Raw genomic sequence first — 18,559 nt, 5'->3', positions numbered from 1 at the left:
ATGTAACCTTCGTCGCAATTTCACCATTCGATTAGGCACTGTTCTCGACAATATAATTATAGGACATGGCGAGTGTTTTCTTAGAAAGAATCGAATATGTCGAACAGAGTTGAAGACGTTAAAAAGACAAACACGAACCAGTGTGGTTTCCGTTACGACTTCCTTCGATTGGACGACGATTGGATATTCCGAAGCGGTTAGAAAATACGCGGAAAGTTCTCAACTTATGGCCGATTAAGTCTGTGGAAACGCAACACCTTCTCGTATTTATTTTTAATCTATCAATTGCTCGTCCGCGTAACGTCGAGAAGATCGAGTAACGCGACATTTACAAACGAATGGCAAATACACGTATTGCGCACACGAGACAAAACTTGAGATTAATAAAGACTTTGTTGCTAAACCCACTTATGCACACCGAACGAAAGAACACCTGACTCGCGAGCGCGAAAATACCGCGGAGTACTCGGCGATCGAGTGCCATTAAAGCATCGTTTGCTCCGATTCACGGGGCATGTGTGCTCATCCGGATTCGCGAAAACAGCAGTGGCGAATAATCCATCGTTCCTCGGATTTCCCTCCGACGATATTGCGATGAAATTTGTAAGTACTTTGCTTGACAGGCGAATCTCGTTCTCTGCGAAATTTCGACGATAAACATTGACGTAGAATTATCGAATATAAGTCGTTGCGACGATAATATGTAAATTTATATTTTTACAAATTGGCATCATCCTCTGAATTTTAAATATCGCGACAAGTATTTTTCGTTGAACAATTTGTAAGCGTTTTATACATCGCATAAATGCGTAGACATCCCAGATCTAATTATCACGAAATCTTCGACAATTCCTAATAATACAGGAGTCAAAAGCTCGACCTATGAACACGATTCTGAAGCTTGTTCTCGGTTGTTTCGTGACCCTACGGCTAATGGTAACGTGCGAGTAGAAAAGGTAAAAGTCGATTTGTTCGTTTTCTCGGGAGGATTATCGGTGGGTATATTCCACCTGCGGAAAAAGGCGTGCGTTATTCGCACGGTGATCATGACTTTCTCGAGGAAAAGTGGTTCCCGTTTGGCGCACGCACGCCAATCATTATCCACGAATTCGTCGGCGTGATGTAGTTGGTGTATCGTGTGCAGTCCGATAGAGTGTAACGCGTATCGTTTGTTCCGCGTTCGATAAACGACGTTGGCTGTTGCCTCTCGATTGTACGATCGTTCGACCATACGAACGTTTATCTGCGAGAAACAGTTGGGAAAAATTTGAGAACGCTCGAGATCCACTCAAGGCCTGGTTTCATTAAACCGAGGAGAGAGATTACCCGGGGAATCGACTCGAGAGTCCCCTCGGCTAAGGACCGTCGTGAAAGTTGGTGGTAAGCCAAACAGTTTCGCGTTCTTCCCGCCCCCCTCTCTCTCTCTTGCTCACTCTTTCTCTCTCCCTCCGTTCGCTTTTCATATCCTTTGTTCTCTCAACCGTCTCTTCTCTTCTTCGTTCGCGTTCTCTCTCATTATAAAATACCCAATTAATTCGAACTTCGTAAGAGGATCACGGGATAATTAATACAATAAAAATAGACGTCGCAATAACAATAGCGAACTTGGACGAAATATGCTAAGAGGCTTAGCCGAAACCTCGCCCGGTTCCTCTTCTTTCGTTCCAGCAGCGCGCGTCTCGTTTTCGTTGAGCTCGTCGAGCGGCGACCGCGTTCGACGATAGGAGAATCGACGCGCAGCAAAAGAAACCGTCACGTAAGGAACGAACGCGACCGAATGACCGCGCCGAAGGCTATACTTTCCTAACACGCCATTGCGTAATTACGTGCTTCGCCTCGTTAGGTGTATTACTTTCTCCGTAAACCCGTAATCAGATCCGAACGAACGTCGGGCTTGTTTACCGACCAGATCCCTGCCTTTGGATTCCACCGATAAGGCTTGTCAGTCCAGTCGATCTGGCCACGTAGGAGCTCCGAGAAATTTCGAAATTTCCTTCATGGAAACCCCCTAAACTCGCCGACCCTTCGCTGTCGCGTCCGAGCGCGATATCGTGACACTGGACGAAGGATAAGAAATTGCTGATTATGCGAGCGAACGCGTAATAGGTAGAAAACCGGCGAGACGGATTGAAAGATCGAGTTGCAGGCTGCAAGCATCGCTAACGAGTGCGTCTGAATTCCCAGCGATACCTGGATTCGCAACGAGGAAATTTTCCACGCGTATCTTTCGACGAAGAGATTTAGTAGAAAGCGCGTCCGACGAGTTTGTACGATTCTGCGACCTCGTATTGCAGGGAATTTTAATGGATCGTAGTGTGGTTAATTTAGGGGAAAACCTTAGGAGGCAAGAAGGGTTGTTTTCTTCTCGCGACGTCGGTGCAGCTACAGTTCGATAGGTCCAAACTCTCTCTAAATCGTCGCGCACGACCTCCGGAGATATTACCCTGCTACACGGTGGAAGGGATTGCTCGGTATAAATTGCATCGTGTGGTCGACGAAGCGCGGTCGAAATTGGGGAAATTAAGTTCGCCGAGTATAGAGCGTGCCGGGCTATACTACTACCGCCACTACTAGTACACACAAAGAGAGACCGCACTGGCATGTGGTTCCGTGTAACCTCGATGTCGATACACTCGGGTCAGCGCGTCGAGGAACGAGCAGACGTAGCAGCCGAGGGATCCCACGCATCGGCTGTTTGCATTCGCCGCTAAACGGCCGCTCATGCCTCGACGAATTCGCCGAATGTGAGCAGACCTGCTTGCAGTTTCCGAGAACGAGACGAATATCGATGCAGGTCGTTTCGACGAAGATTACGGAGAAGGACTCGGGGCGATCGTTCCAGGACTTCTGACCCTTTCGTCGCGATCTCCGCGTTAACGGGCTCGTGGTTAGACTGCAACCTACGCGTTTACCGAACCAGGAATATTCCGTATTTGATTCCGGAAGCAACGGATTGCGAATTTTTCTACGAATTTTTCCGCCAATTCGACGATGACTCGTTACGAAATACGACGAACCGGGGCACCTGGTACTTTGCCAATTTACCGTACACTCTTCTCCAACTTGCCGGACGGTGCGTGCAACGGAAACTCTAACTGGGGCCCATTACTTTGCCTTGTTGCCGAATCTGTTCTCGTTGTTCTCGCAGGATTAGCCGGCGGAAGTCGGTTCGTGATCCGGATTGGGAAGAAAGTTAACCGGCCCTAAAATGCCTCGAATCGACCAGTGAATGGCGTTGCAACTACCGTAACTGTTAGCGGCACGCGTGCTCGTGGCAACGTGTTATGAATCGTTTGATTTCGTTCCGTTCTTGACGCGAATGTTAACCCTCTCGATTTTCATACGAATTCCGATTCGACGAGGCCTGCGAAATACCCTGGCGTGTGGTCGGGCGGCCAGCACAAACCACTGTCATTCTAAATTCCTCGCAGCGAGTCGCGTTGAATTTTGTTTTGTCAACGCGCGGCCACGCTTCCGATAAACTTGCGACGAAATTTTTGTGACAGCCTGGCTGTTCGGGACACGACGTTAAACCGTAAAACGTCGAAGGTCGGACGAGGAAATTATTCCGCGTGACAATGCCAAATTCAACCCTCTCGCAAGGTTCGAACCTCGAACGTGCTGCTTCGAATCGCGCGAAAGAGAAAGTAGAGCGGGGCCCCGCGAAACGTGCGAGGGACAAAAGGAAAAATTAGCTGGGCGATGAAGCGAGCTTGAGAAACGGCGAACGAAAGGGTGTGGTTGGTTGCACGGCTGCGAACGTATGTCCGTCAACGCGAGCCTGGAAAGAACCAGCTCTCGTCCGATTGCCAACAGCTAATCGAGTTATCAAGCTGAAACAAAGTGCATTGTAAACGATCTATTATCTTTTATCCGCAGAAGGCATTTTAATTTGAGGAAGTTTCACAATGGTAATCGCGTAAAACCGCTCTCGCAGCGATAATGAAAGGAACTCGAGGTAAAGGGAAATTATAGGAAAGAAGATATGGTGGCGTCGTAGAGGAAGCCGCGATAACTCGAATAAACCGGTCGGAAGCAAAAGGGAGACGGTAGAAAGCGAAGGAGAAATCGCTGCATCTTGAGGTCGAGCGTGTCGACGCATTCTGACAGGGATAGAAAACGGCAGCAGCGGCTTCGGGCAAGGCTAGTTGGAAGAATCGGGTATAATTTCTCGGTGACAGGGTGGCGTCGGCTTTTCAACCCTTATAATATCTCCAACACCCTGGTCGCAGTTTCTGTCATCCCTCCTTTTTTCATCGCCACCGTCTTCCTCCTTCTTCGTGTTCCTCGTTGGCCTGCCTCGGTCCTCCCATCCTGCCTCTCGCTCTCTGCTTCTCGGTTTCCCTATCGGTCTCTCCTCGTCTCTTGGTTTCACCCTCGGCGCGCTTTTGCTCCCGGGAATACATTTCCATGCATTTTCCTGGGCGGGTTCTCCTGGTCTTTCGCTCGCCCATGCCCGGTTTTCACCCTTTCTCCGTTCCTCTCGCTGGTCCACCGTCTCTCCCTTCCCCTCGGCCTTCCACGCGCTTTAATTACCAACTTTTCCGTGTTTCCCAGGAATTCGCGCTCGCTCCACCACCTCTTCCGCGTCGACAGTGGTTTCTTTCGTACGCTTCTTTATACTCTGTTTTTCTTCTCCGGCCGCTCCCTCGCGGTCCCGTGGGCCACATCCGTGCTCGCTTTCGACGAGTGTACATAAAGTTTGCGCGCGCGTACAAATATACACGGCCGCGCAGAGGGTCGGGAAATCTTGTAATGCTTCGCTCTCTGGCTCCTTTCCTAGACTTTCTCTCTCCCTTCTCTCCTCCCCTCTTTCACCGAGTGTTTGCTTCTTTTCGCCCCCCACACGGATACGAAATATATGCCACAGCGACGACGCAGCATCGTCGCGTACAGGGATCGACGCGTGCTGGTTCTTCGTTCCAACCACGAGTCGACAAATAGATCGCCATCTATAGACGAACGTTAATCCTTTCAGCGCTGGTTCGTTCATAACGCCAATTCAGAACGGAGAACGATACAACTCGGACGTTCAGACAGGATCCACGAGATAATATCGCGTTGGCCTCGTTCCCTCGAGTTTCTTTTTCAACGGGTCTCCGAGGAATCGCGAGGTAGCTTGGGTACAACGCAAATATAAGGAAAAGCGAGCCGAGTCGTTGTCGAAACGATTAAAAGTTTTTCTGGTTTAACGATCCGCTGGAATATGCAAACCAGCGCGAACCTTCCCCTTGCCGCGTCGATCCCGTCGGCTTTCCTTTCTTTCCCACGATCGTTTGAATCTTTCTTCCGTCGTTTCCACGTCGCTGCTCCGGCTATTTCCGCTTTCCGGCTGGTTCAACGATTCGCTTTTCAACGCGCATCCTTCTTCGCTGTCGATGGTCATGAACACGTAGAAAGCCAGACGGGGACGATGGCGTTTCCTAACGAGACTCGTGTTTCCTGCAAGAGGAAACTGGTCTTATCGAGAATCTACGAACGAGTCGAGAAAGCGATAGCATCGTCTACGGTTGCTCGCGCGCGTTCAACGGCCGCTTCGCTTACGCAGCAACGTCCGATGGAAAAAGCTAGAAGAATAGAAGAAGTCGTTCGAGATGGTTGAAGCTTCGGTATCCGTTCGTTGCGTACCGCTGCGTCGCGCAAGTAAACGAACGTCGAAGCGTATCGAATTTCCTGCTGCTCGAATATCACCGGAACCTGAATATTCGGATTAATTCGACTAATTCGAATTAATCGACAAAACAAACGAATAGCTCGAGTCGGAAATAAATTGGAAAAAAAAATGATCGTTTGTCCTCTCAGACTATTTATTAAACGTTGTTTAACATTTCCATAGAATGTTTATAAAAATGTGGCGTATTGAATTTATTTAGCGCTATTGGCGGACCACTCAGTGAAAATTGAATTGAAATTGCTTCGGCAGTTTAAGAGAAAATTGGTTTTGAAGTTCGGCAATTTTATACGCGTACGGATAGAATTCGGTTGCGGGTTTCCTTAATACAAAGTAATTTCAATCGCTTTTAGCATTAAAAGCCTTTAGATTCGTCGGAAACGGACGTCAACCCCGTTGAAAGTCGCGCACGTAGGTCCACGTACGTTACAGCGTTTCTCTCGATCGCCGTTATCGTCGCACCGCGGACGTAGCAGCTCGTGCGGTTTTGTACGCGTACGAACGTTACGTGGCGACATCGATGGCAACGTCCTTTGGAAAAACGCTTCCACGGCGATGTTGTAACTCTTCGAGTTTAAGCGGAAGAGCATCGTCTCTGACGCATCGTCCGGTCCGTTTATCGAACCGCACACAGCCGGTGGATGTTCCTCGAGTAGCCGCTGGCTAATTCCCAAAGAGATTATCGAAGACGCATCACCGCGATTCCACGTCCGAATACAAATTGGTCCCTTGCAACCGCGGTGTGGCCCGGTTCGAATGGAAGGCGGAGGAGAGGGAGGGTGTGCATGCATAGAGCGTCGGTGTATAGCGAGAGCGGTACAGGTGCGACGGGTCGAGGCAGCGAGGAAATTGCAGGGTTCTCGGTCCCCCAGGTGCTCTTCGTCATCATAAAGCCTACGCCACTGGCATTGTACCTGTATTAAAGCCAGCCTCGAACACGACCCTGCGACTCGTCCCCCTCCTCTCCTCTGGCCGTGTGCTAGCTCTTCGCGTTTCCCGTGTTCTGTTCGCTCTGCTCGTTCTGTCCACCCTCGCTGCCAGCCGACTATGTATCGTCGACTGGTCGACCATTTCTCGAGACCACAGCCAGCAGCCTTGCCTCGCGTTCCCTGGTCACCGCACCGCGACCAGTCGCCACATTTAATAATCGGTATTTATGGGAAAAACTTGCCAGACGCTCTCCTCGCCACGTCCACGATGGCCCATCGTTGCCGCATCGAAATCTACGACCTCTCTACGCTTCCGCCCTCCTTCGTCCTTCGTCCTCCGCCTTCCGCCAGCGCAAATACCGTAACTTGCAGTCTCCGTGCCTTCGATTCGCTAGCGAACGCTGTACAAACGATTATTGGCAGACGACAAATGAGAATTTGGACACGATACGCCGCAGGATGTCAACACTTGGGTGGTTAACCAAAATTATTCCGCGGTTAACCAACCAGCGTGCGTAAAGGAGCGGATTCGACGGAATATGGCAAGAAGCGGGAAGAATCCGTACCGATTTTGGGACATTTCCATTAAAAAGTGGAAAAATTGTTGCGCTCGCGTACGCTGACTTAACTCGAGGCTAACTTCAACTTTGGTCCTATCCCGGATTCGTTAAATTTTTAACAGAAAGTTTCCCGATCGATTCCGACAGAGGCGCCCCAAGTACACTCACCGTGTCAAGTAGAACAGCCTACTGGCTGGTCAGGCGCGACGTGACACGCTTCGAGTTGGAAAATTCTTTGGCCATCGAGGATCGTTGTTCGCGAAGACGATGTCGCGAGCGATATCGGATACGCACGAGCGTCGACAGTTTCGGACGATTCCAGTGGAACGATGGGCGATCGTGCGGGCATGCCGGCTGAGCGAAACTCCACAAGGAAAATCGTGGAGGAAAGCGGTTCTTGGCGTAATTATTTTCGAAGGATTAGTCGTTAATGCGGCGAAACACTTGGGAACGAGATAAGCTTCGCCGAGTTCCCAAAGAAAATAAAGGCTGATCCTGTCGGACGGTGGCTTACTTTTGGCAAAAACAACGCCGCAGCGGCGCACCGGAACGCCAAGAGTCGTGGATTTCTCAGCTGGACTGAAATAACCGACGGCACAGGAAGCCGTTTTAAGAACAAACTGTTGGTTGGTCGCAATTAAAGCTGACCCGTTTTCCGCTCGAACGCCGCACTTTCTTTCGACCATCGTTTTTCAAACGGAATTAATTCAGACGTGCAGCGCACGAGGCTTTCGCGCCCGTGATTCTTTTTCGTCAAGTTTGCCAGAACTGGTCCATGTGAAACGCATACAACGAGTGGTACGAACGAGAAATACGAAACATAATAATAGAGCGAACGCGTCTCCCGCTAGTCTACCAATATAAACTTCTCGTTGCTGTCCGTCCGTTCAGACTGAATTACCTGACCCTGTCCCGGAGGAGTCTACGCCCCGGCGTCCAACAACAAAGTTTGCACGGGCAAGTGAAGCTTAATTAAAAGCTACGATGACACTCGAGGGCCACTCTGCTCCGAGGGGCCAACGATTCGTTTCCCTTGGTATCGAGAACGAGAGGGAAACTCCTAATCGTCTATCGTTTACCTTCGCGGAAGAGTTAGCCCGGCCGCTCGGCTTCTCGAGATAACGCGCCGCCGCGTCCAATTTTCCACGAACCGTCTTGCTTCGAGATATTCGGCGCTAGGAATAAGACAAGAACATCCGGCGGGCTACTCCCCTTCGACGCGTTTCATTTCCTAATCCTCCTCGCGCCGCAATATCGCTACAAGAGCGTCGTTCCTCGTGCAAATCGCAGCCGAGGAACAAACGCAAATAAAACCTCTCTCTCTCTCTCTCTTTCTCTATTCTTACCTCGGTATAAACCCTGACAAGTCACTGTGAAAAATCCGCCTTCCGCGTTATTACCCGCGTTTCGCGGACATTAAGGTCGAGGTTTGCGCGCAGGAGCCTCTTCGATTCCAACTACTTTTACCTTTCTCGCCGTTCGAATTTATGACCCGCGACCAAGAATATGCGGCTGGCGAGACTGCGCCGAACATCGGTCCGCGATCCTCCTCCAACCCCGTGGAAGCTTTCACGTCTTACGGTATGTACACCTCGCAGCACCTAGCAGGATGCTAATGCACGTGATCGATAGGAGGATGGAAGTTGAAACAGCCCTTGCGTTTTTCGAGCGTTCGCCACGTACACTTGCTACGCGATTTAAAAGCATACAGCGTGTATATCCTTGGCGACTGCGTGTGTTCGGTTCACTGGGAAAGCAGCAGAGAGTGGCACGGTAGAATTTTTTCGACGCCGAGGGCTCGTTTGAAAAATGCGAGGCTTGCGTGGTCTGTGCGTGTTCGAGGAACACCTGCCTTTCTTCGTAACCTCTGCCCTGCTTAGGCTCTACGACCACCTTCTCTTCGAGATTGCCACGGCTTGATTCCAGGTGTACCCTCGTCGGTAGACCGCCGTCCAGAGCCCAAAGAACGACGGGCACGCGAATTATTAAGCTAATAGCTCCGTGAGTATAGCTCCGGCGTCTTCCTCCCTGTACGCTTGGAAAACAGCACTGGCGAGTATTTTCCTGTCTGGTAAAAGGTATTGAGTCGTTTCGGCCAAGTTTCTACGGTTTTCGATGGAAGAAAGTCGGCCGCGCTGTCCGACGTTCTTCGACTTTGCACACGAAGATTCGTATCTGCCGGTTTGTTCGCGCGCGATGCTCCGGCCACGTCTTATCTCGCTCGCTGGATCCTGCGTCATTGCAACACGTTCCTCTCTGCGTACTTTGGCGTCTCCGTCGGTTCTAATATTTCGATTGTCGCGTTCGAGCTTGTCTCTGCAAAGGAATCTTTGCGATCCGTTGCGAGAGGCGTGTCGCATCGTCGTCGTATGCGATCGACAGCACCGCTGGCCGCCCGTCCGTGAATCAAACCGGGAGATGGCATCGCGTGGTCTCGCGAGCTCGAAGCAAATTGTTCGGAAAGCCGGGTCGCGTTTGAATTTCCAGCGAAAGGTTTATGACTATTCCTCCGTTGGGGCTCATTCGTACCGAATTGAGCGTATAACTAGCGGCGGCCGTTCTTGAAGCGCGGTATATATATAAATAGAACGTCGAAGAGTCGTCGCCGGCAGCTGCAAAACTGCCGCGTATTTCTGGATTTCGAGGAAAATTGCTCTCGTTCTGCCGCCGGTGCATCGATTGCGTCGATTCGAAAATCTCGCTCTTTATCGGCGATGCGATAATTTTCAACGATCGTGTTAGACGCGCGCGCTTCTCTTTCGCCTAGGACCGCCGATTTATGCACGGTTTCTGCGATCGCTGTAGAATCGATCGTCGAATACACCGCGGTTACCGTGCATCGGTATCGACTCCGTTCCACGCTGCTAAGAGTCTGTAGGGCAAATCTAGACACGGCAAAACGTCGGCTAATAATTTCTCGCGTCCGTTGCAACGACCGGGAATTTGGGAAGTGCGGCGGATGGAGACGCAGGAGCAAGAGAGACGACGGCGAAGGCAACGGGTAGAGGGGGAGGGAAGGGTAGTACTTGACTCGATAGGGAGTACCAATTATTTCGTTTGACCTGGCTGGTAGCCGGGCGAACCAATACTCCGAGACAAATTGTCAATTTATGCTTTCTCGTTATTACGCCGTCCTGATCATAGCACGCGGTTCACCGCGAGCCAACCGAAATGCACACGTATCGTCATGGAGCGCATTTTGCCAGATAGCAGGAGAAATGGTTCGAACGTTGTCGCGCGCAGTCGCCGTTACAAGCGAGTGTCGTGTGGCGAGAGACGAGAGGAGCCAGGGCTGGGCCTGACTGTTTCTCGTTTCCTTGGAATCGCTGACGATCGGTTGACGATACGTGGCGGACCCGGCCCGGACGATAAGATCTGGCGAAATAAAGGAGACAAGCGTACGGAAATGGAAACTATCGTGGAAGATCGCGGCACGGTGTACACCGCGCGTAGAACCGTAAAAATAAAGCGTAAAATCAACTGCTGACTCGATTGTGACTCTTTTACCTGCTACGTTCTCGGGGCTGCCTTCGCCGGAGGGAGTCGAGCGGAATCGCAGAATATCGCGGAGTGTGCGATTTAAATCATAAAACTGGAGTAAAAATTCCGAACAGTTTTTGCAGCTGCAGTTGCAGTCGCGGGATGCCTATCCGTGACTGTTTCCTTGGCTTCCTGGCGAATTTCTTTTCCCCCGATTCAGCTCGTTTGCTGGCCCTCTTTTCTTACCGCTTATGTTTCTCTTTCGCCGTGCACCTCGAACATTACCCAGCCATGGAACGGGCCGATAGAACCGTAAAAGGGAATTACTCGAACGATTCCACCTATTCGAGCGCGTTCTGCTCTCCGAATCCGTATACCTGTCCGTATGATCGATATTTCGTCGAAATCGTTTACGCCGCCGCTGCTCGTCCCCGCTCATCGTGCCCGCGATTCTCCGATAATCTCTTCTTCCACGGGAAAACTTCTTACCGAATTTGATGCCAAGCAGTCTCCGCGATTCGCCTCCAAATACCAATCTCGCTATCGTACCCGTGGGAAACCACGAAAATTGTATCCGACGACGCACGCGCTTATCAATTATTATCCTTTTCATTCTCCCTCTTTTCTCCTTCTTTTTCCCTTCTTTCTCTCTTCCTTTTTTTTCTCTCGGTTTGGCAACCGAGTAAAAAGCATGCTCGACCGAGCGATATTTTACCGCTTTTTCCTCGGACCAGAGAAAGGATCGTGATTTCGGTCTGTTTCAAATCTCGATCCTCTGTCCGTGCGGTCCACCTTTTGCAGACTGATCGCGGTTGGTTCGACGAGATCACAGAGATCTCGCCAAGCGGGAAAAAAGAATGAGCGCGATGGCGCGCGCGCGCGCGCACTCCGTGTCATTAATTGTCTTTGACTTTGGAGAGAGACGAATTCCAGTCGATCGGTCACGAACGATTCGAGTATCCTCGTAGACGGCGAACGAACGGGCTATTCACGGGAAGATCGCGCGACGGAATAGGAAGCGATAATATTTCATTCGCGGGACTAGAATATCATTTTTCAATAGCGCGCAGCTTAGCCAGGAGTTATATCGACCGGCTATATCTTCTGAACGTTGCCCTTCGTTTTTCCTCCATTTCTCATTCCGTCTGCTTTTTTCTCTTTCCCTCTCTTGCTCTCCTTCCTTTTGTTACCGAGTTTGACTAGGCAGCCCTGCCGCGATCACCGGCATCCGCGTGTGCTCTCTCACGTACGTGCAAGCGGTCCGAAAACGCTGGCAAGGGGTGCGTCGCGCACAGTAAATTCTCCATGCAAATGAGATGGCTGATACGCGCGAAATATAAATCCGAAAAACCCGGCGAATATTTATGTCTATTATCTGAAGACCCTCCGAAACCGCTTTACCTCGCCTCGTCCCCCTCCTCCCGCTCGCCCTTAGCTGCTTCCTCGTGATCGGCATCGAAATGGTCCTAGTTCTAGAAGCCTCGTTCCACTAGCTACCCCTTATCGCGCGTCCAGGTACGCGGCATCGTCTATCGAATCGATTAACTCCTCCTCGAAATACCCTACGGTGTCGATAATGGTAATTGCGCCGACAGGTTGTTCCACGGGAAAGAGGGAAATCAGTGGATCGTGATTTATCCAAAAGGACGCCGTATTATCGTATCGTAAAACGAGGTAAAAATCCGTAAATCAAGGAAAACGTACTTGTCGTGTTTTTCCATCGCGGTCGATTCAATCGTCAGGTTGTTGGACAAAAGGTGAAAAGGGAGCGTAGTGGATGAAAAATCGTAGGAGAGCGATTTAGCAAAGTCGATCGACTTTGGTCTCGCGAACGTAACCCGTTGGATGGTTTCGCGAATCCGATTCAAGTTGTTCGTACGTCGGCATCGAACTCGAACGGTGCAACGCGTCATGGAAACCAGACTCTAATTAGTACAGCAACACAGCCAACAGTCGCTTTAATCGCATGCTTCCTATCACCTGAAACGAGTTTCTCGAAGGGCTATCACGCGAAGTCTCGAGGTCTTTAACGCGTCGTGAGTGTTAACGGCTGGCTGACCGAATCGCCGCGCCAACTGCAATAAAATTACCGACTCTTGTTTTACTGGGTCGCATTTTCGCTATCCGTTTTTCCGATCGAGATTCTGATTCGCGTGTAAGAAGAAGAAGAAGAAGAAGAAGAAGAAAAAAAGAAGGAACAAAGGGGGGAAAAAGCACGGCGATGTATAAAAGTAGCAAATGCAAGTAGCTTACGTAAGCGGTGAGTGGTAGATTGGCTATTGTTTGAAAAACTTACGCGTACACTCTCGTTCGTAAATATTAGGACACCTGCCGGTCTCGCAGGAAACGTAATAATTGACACAGATTATCAGAGAAGCGATTAATCAACCGCGATTACGTATTCGTGCGATACGACGATCCAGAATACAGAAAAAGCTGCGGAAAGTTGCGAGAATTATGCACGATAGTAGCGAACGAACGATTGTACGTGTATAACCAACGTGGAAACCAATTTGCTTTAAACATCGTGACAAAATTTTAAATCGATCGGTTAGAAGATTCAACGAGTGTTTGCGAATGTTTGAATTTCAATCGTGAAATCATTTATAAAGTACGTGGAAAAGGCGTAGATAAGAAAAACATCTGGTTTGATTAATTACGAGATTCTATTCAGATTTACGCTTAGAAATTGGATAATAATTACTAAGCCCCTTTCGTTGATCGATCCCCGATGACTTTTCAGGGTTCGTCTCAATTTAATTAATTATTATATTAAACGTTGCAAGCGTCCTCAATATTCATGAATGCCAGTGTACGTATCGCGTAACATGGCTGCGCGAAGTTTGATCGAAATATAAATCGCGTATCTCGTCCCGTTACGATACAAACGGCTCGAAAGTCGGCCATTGCACCACCAATCGGCGTTGTCCGCACCATTCCCGAAACTAATCGACTTTTGCGTTCTTATCGCCGCAATGTTCCATCGATGGAAAGCAATTATCGTCGTAGATCGTAGAGCGAGAACGGTGGAAGATGCGTGGATCGACACGGTCGCAGCGAAGTAAACGCGTATAAATGAACGCGACTGTAAAAAATATTCTGCCTATTGTAGCGCGCCAGAGGCGCTGAATGTCCCTGAGCATACAGCTAGACAGGAAGACTCGTCATCTCCTTTTCGTCGTCTACCTATTACCCCTTTCACCGACCCCTTTCAAGGTGCTCTCTTTGTCTTTATCGAGCCACGTAGTAGCGGTGTTCCCGTGATGATCGCGCGGGGTACTTGGTGCAAAGGAGTGGTTTTCAACCCCTTGCGGCCGTCTTCCACCTCCCGATCCTCGACAGCTGGAACGAGCCTTGGCCAAGAGCCAGCGTATTCATTCCAGAAACTAGCCCCCGATCCAAGAGGCCAATTATTTAATCAATTCCACCCTCTTAGCGGCCGGTATAGACACCACATAGGCTATTGGAGGTACGGAACTGCCGACGACGACAGTGGCGGGCGTGGACAATTGAAATCTCGGCCCCTTCCTCCCGCCGATCGTGGACTTGGTTTTCGAGACGACTCGATTCCAATCGGTCGGTCACACTCGGAAGGTATGCCCATTATATTCACAATGGGACGATTTCGGAGCAATCGTGAAAACTTTGGTTGGAAGGGTGCGAGAGCCGAGGATCCGAGGCATCTCGCACAACCCTTTCTCGCCACATCTGCGCGAAAGTAGTCGTTATTTCTTCGAGATATACCTCAGAGACGCGTTTATCGTAACGTCGTTCGAAGTAAAGAGAGCGGCGCGGCCGGGCCATCTCGAAACGCTTAAAGGTTTTCGCTTCGAATTAGTGCCGCAAAGTCACGAATTCGTGCTGGTGTAGCTAGCCGGGTAGCTCGTGTCTCTGCCCGACCACGCCAACGTCGTACATCACGAATCCCCTGAGAGACCCATCCTCTTGACCGCGTCCATCCGCAATCCTACGTCCGAACGCTCGAACGTTAAACGTGATTTCGGGCTCACGCTCGCGATTCCACAAAATTAATCCGGGTCGGGGCCATCGATTCGCCTCTTTTCCTGCTGTCCTGTCGTTTATTTTCCACCTACGCCACGTCGAAATTTAATCGAACTCGTTTCTTTCCGTGAAACAGCGTGCCCGCGCCGCAGCTTTTTAATTTTTCCCACGATATTTATCCCTCGGTATCCCGACCCCTTACGTACCAACATCGTTTCGTCTGTACGGCCAATTTCCACGGAATCGGAATATGCTGCATATATCTATAGCCGGCTGTTGGATAGATCGACGCATCGATAAAGAAGGAATATAACGCGAAATGGACGGTAATAAAAATTACATCAGACTTTCCCTCAACCCCATTCCCGCGCGTCCATCGATCCCTCGCGTTTCCCAAACTTTTATTTACGCTCTGCTCGAGAGCGCCGTTAATTATTGCCACGAATACCCCGACGAATCGTAACGTAGCTGCGTTACCAGTTTCTCGTGAATTATTCCGTATCGGTGGAAACGAGCGTGCTTGCCCGAGTCGGCCATCCAGCCGGATCCTTTTTCAGTGCCTCGATTAAATACGTATGCGTTTATTTCCAGAGTATTCATATCGATCGCGGCATCATTTAATCAACCTTTGACCCCGATCGATCCGTCTCTCTGATTCGCGACCTGTCGCCAACGTCGCGCCAAATTTCCACCAGAATTTCATATTCGGTTCACTCGGGCTATCTAGGCGAACGCGCGGATGGATCGAAGGGAAAACGTTGAAAAATGAAAAAATTCGAGTGCAACCGTTTTGGCGGTGTCAAATTCGATACAGACGCGCGCCGCGCCGTGTCGCGTCGTGTCGTGCGACGTCGCGCGTCGCGTCGCGTCGCGTCGCGTCGCTAGGTTTCGATGAAAAATAAATACGGCCGAGCGTACGTACGCTCGTACGTACGTATACACACGTTGGTCGCTGGCAAACGAAGCGAATTGTTGTTCGCGTAACAGAGGCACCGGTGTACGATCGTTTGCTCTCGTGAAAGTAACCCGCGTTCGCGCGCGCAATCGTGACCGCGATACGAATCTCTCTCTTTGGCACGCTCGTCCCGCCTCTGGTATATAGGTCAGCTATGTGCGGATCGCTAGCTACGATGCCGACGTGCTTTCGCGGTAATGACGCCGACACACCACGCCGGACCCATTTAAATATCCACGGCCGATCGTTTGACTTTTTCTTTCGGCCACTCCTGTCGCGGATCTAATTTTCTATCGCAGCGAGAAACGTTTCCTTTCGATTCAACCCTCGGACAGTGTACTCGCGTACCAGTATCTATCGCGTGTATCGTAGAGATCGTTTTGAAATTTCATCAAGCCTGCAATGAGACGCAACTATCGCGACTAAATTGGGAAAATGTGTACGAGTATTGTCGGTACGTACGCGGTATCCAAGCGTTGCGCGAATCTCTGTTACGCGAAATACAAAAATGAGGATCAGATTCCAATAATCGACGAAACATACTACGAATAGTATACCGTTCTTTCATAATTAATATGTCGAACGAAACGGTCGGTAATTAGCTAAAATTATGTATTACGCGCTAATATCGTTCGCGTTTGTCGGGAAAAATGCCATTGACTTTTTACCAGGGAAGCCTCCAATTGCTACTTTCTTGCAGCGAAAATATTCGAATATTCCTCGGTCCAACGTTCACGATTTTAAAAATGAGCGATCGCGACGGACGCCGTATTCGGCGAACGAGGATTGAATCAAGGGACAGGCAGGTGCGTGGAACATTATCGAGATTGCAGAATATTTCAAAGACGGGAAGACGCATGGGTGGCTGCTCTGGATGAAAAATGTCAAAAGTAAGCCGGCCTCGATCTAAGAATTATCGAGGAGCTGCCCTATCTCGAGCGGGGGAAAAAAATCGGTGAAACATTTAACTAATAGCTCGACGTCAGGAGAGAAAGATCGGGACGGTTAAGGGCGTTGCGCGTACTCCGCGAGGGGAAAAGAATGCTCGCACCGTGCGAGAGATAGAGCAGGTAGAACGGTATCGCTTCTGCGTTATTACGCGACGAGTCATCGGAGAGGTTGTTTCTCAAAGTTAATTTACACTTTCTGCGACGCGTCAACACGCGTCGTGATAACAAACGGCGCCTATACGCATGGGATTTTCCCTACGAACGTACATGGACGCGTGCGTTTGATTAAAACAGTATCAGTATTCAAGGGTTTCTATCTCTTATTTCGACAAAGAGCGCTTCTGAGGTTGTTGTTTCGCCGCAGAATTATGTAAACGATATACGTAGGATGGTTGGTTAAAGAACATCATATACAAAAATGATGACCGTAGTTTCTCGAATAAGAGAGCTTCAGTAAGATAAGGTGTTTGTACGCACAGGTTTCAGGTGATCGTTTCAAGTGTCGATAAACGTAACCATACTGTAAGCCGTATATATTAGGTCGTCCGAAAAGTTTCTTTCGTTTTACGAGGAAACGATAGACGCGCAACGTCTTTTGTTTTATATTGTTTCATCGCATTACTTACGATCCATTCTGTTCTGTCGAGATAAACGTTTCACAGACTTGGTTTCGTATTTCTGTGAAGGTGCACTGTCGTGAAAGACACGTTTGCGAAAGAAAGACACTTTTCGGACAACTAATAGATATAGAACCAGAAAACCCCACTTAAGATTTATGAGAACGTCGTGTGATATTCGATGACGCCGAGCGTAAAGATTTTCCATCTCTTGTTCCTAGCTTGTATCGAATTTTTCTCGAAATCATTGATTCGGGGATAACTAAAAACGTAGCTTATGACAAGGAATGCGTAGAATAACTATTAATCCCCGTTAGACTTACCGGTTACCTGATTTTTATAGGAAATCTGGCCTTTAACCTCGCGTGGTATTCCAACGAAAGGCAGTCGTTGAAATTTATTTAGATATTTAACGTCTGAAGAAAAAGAAATTTTCGAATCGCTTTGCACGAGGACCGTGCAATTAGCGAGTCGTACGTTCCAGCGCGATAAAGAATAGAAAGCGAGACGAGAGAAAAGTAAGAGAAGAATAGCAGAGCGAATAATAAATATTTAACGTGAAAACATCGAGGCGGCGGACAATCTTTCAAACGTTTTACGAGCCAAGGAACACGAGGGGCGGACGCGCACGCAATTACCACGCGGTTTCGCGCTCCTGCGAGAGCTTCCGCGATACTCGACTCGCCCGAAGAACCGGGTCCACGCGTCGCCTCTTTCGCACGCGCAGAAATATCTCTGCCTCGTAGAACGTAGCGCAAACAGATCGTAGGATAGCGCGAGACCGGAGAATCGACAGCCGGTCGCGCAACGATATCGCGACTCGTTGAGAATCGAAAGATCGCAGCAGTACTCGCGCAGAAACGCGATTGTAACGAACGGAACGTTTCGAGGTGCACGAAGCGTTCTCCGTAACGATGGACGACTCGACTCAACGAGCTTCTTTCAGGAAACATCAGCGACTCGCAGTACATCACATACATGACAAGTAAGTACGAGCGGCGTGCAAACTACGCGCGCTGCGAAGTTTCCCCGGTGACCGAGGACGCGAATTGCACGAGCGTAACTCCGCGGCGAAATTTATCGAAGGGTCGAAGAAGGAAAAGAGCAGGAACGAAGCGTGCAAAGTGGAATAAAAGGAAGGAGAAGAAAGGTGGGGGAGGGGAAGGAGGGAAAAAGAAAAGAACGTCTGGGCGACGTCTGAAGAAGTTTGGTTCGCACGGCCACGCCGGTCTATGTTTCCTTGCGTTTCGAGGGCCTCGTTAGAGCCGCGGCAAACCGCCGTAAATCGGCCTGTTTTCGAGGGCCGGTACTCAATTTCGCTTGGATGACCGGCACCGATCTAAATTTCAAATCCGCTAATGTGTATTTTTGCAGCGGGTCCGAGGCTCTTATCGG

At 49.7% G+C, this 18,559-nt stretch overlaps 1 protein-coding gene across 13 annotated transcripts in view; it reads left to right on the top strand.

Annotated features, from left to right (window-relative positions):
* Lar (tyrosine-protein phosphatase Lar) overlaps positions 1-18,559 on the top strand; it is a 279,097-nt gene that overhangs the window by 154,130 nt on the left and 106,408 nt on the right. For 12 of the 13 annotated variants that reach the window (XM_069127175.1, XM_069127169.1, XM_069127168.1 and 9 more), the window contains one exon: positions 18,111-18,149. The exons of the other annotated variant lie outside the window; for it this stretch is intronic. In XM_069127175.1, coding sequence (XP_068983276.1) covers positions 18,111-18,149 — 39 coding nt within the window. The remainder of the gene's footprint in view (positions 1-18,110; positions 18,150-18,559) is intronic. 13 annotated transcript variants of the gene reach the window in all.

This window comes from Bombus flavifrons, chromosome 14, assembly GCF_040668555.2.
Source record: "Bombus flavifrons isolate JBK064 chromosome 14, iyBomFlav1_principal, whole genome shotgun sequence".
Lineage (NCBI taxonomy): Eukaryota > Metazoa > Arthropoda > Insecta > Hymenoptera > Apidae > Bombus > Bombus flavifrons.
The sequence above is the reverse complement of the archived record's forward strand: the minus strand, read 5'-3'. Positions and strand labels throughout refer to the sequence as shown.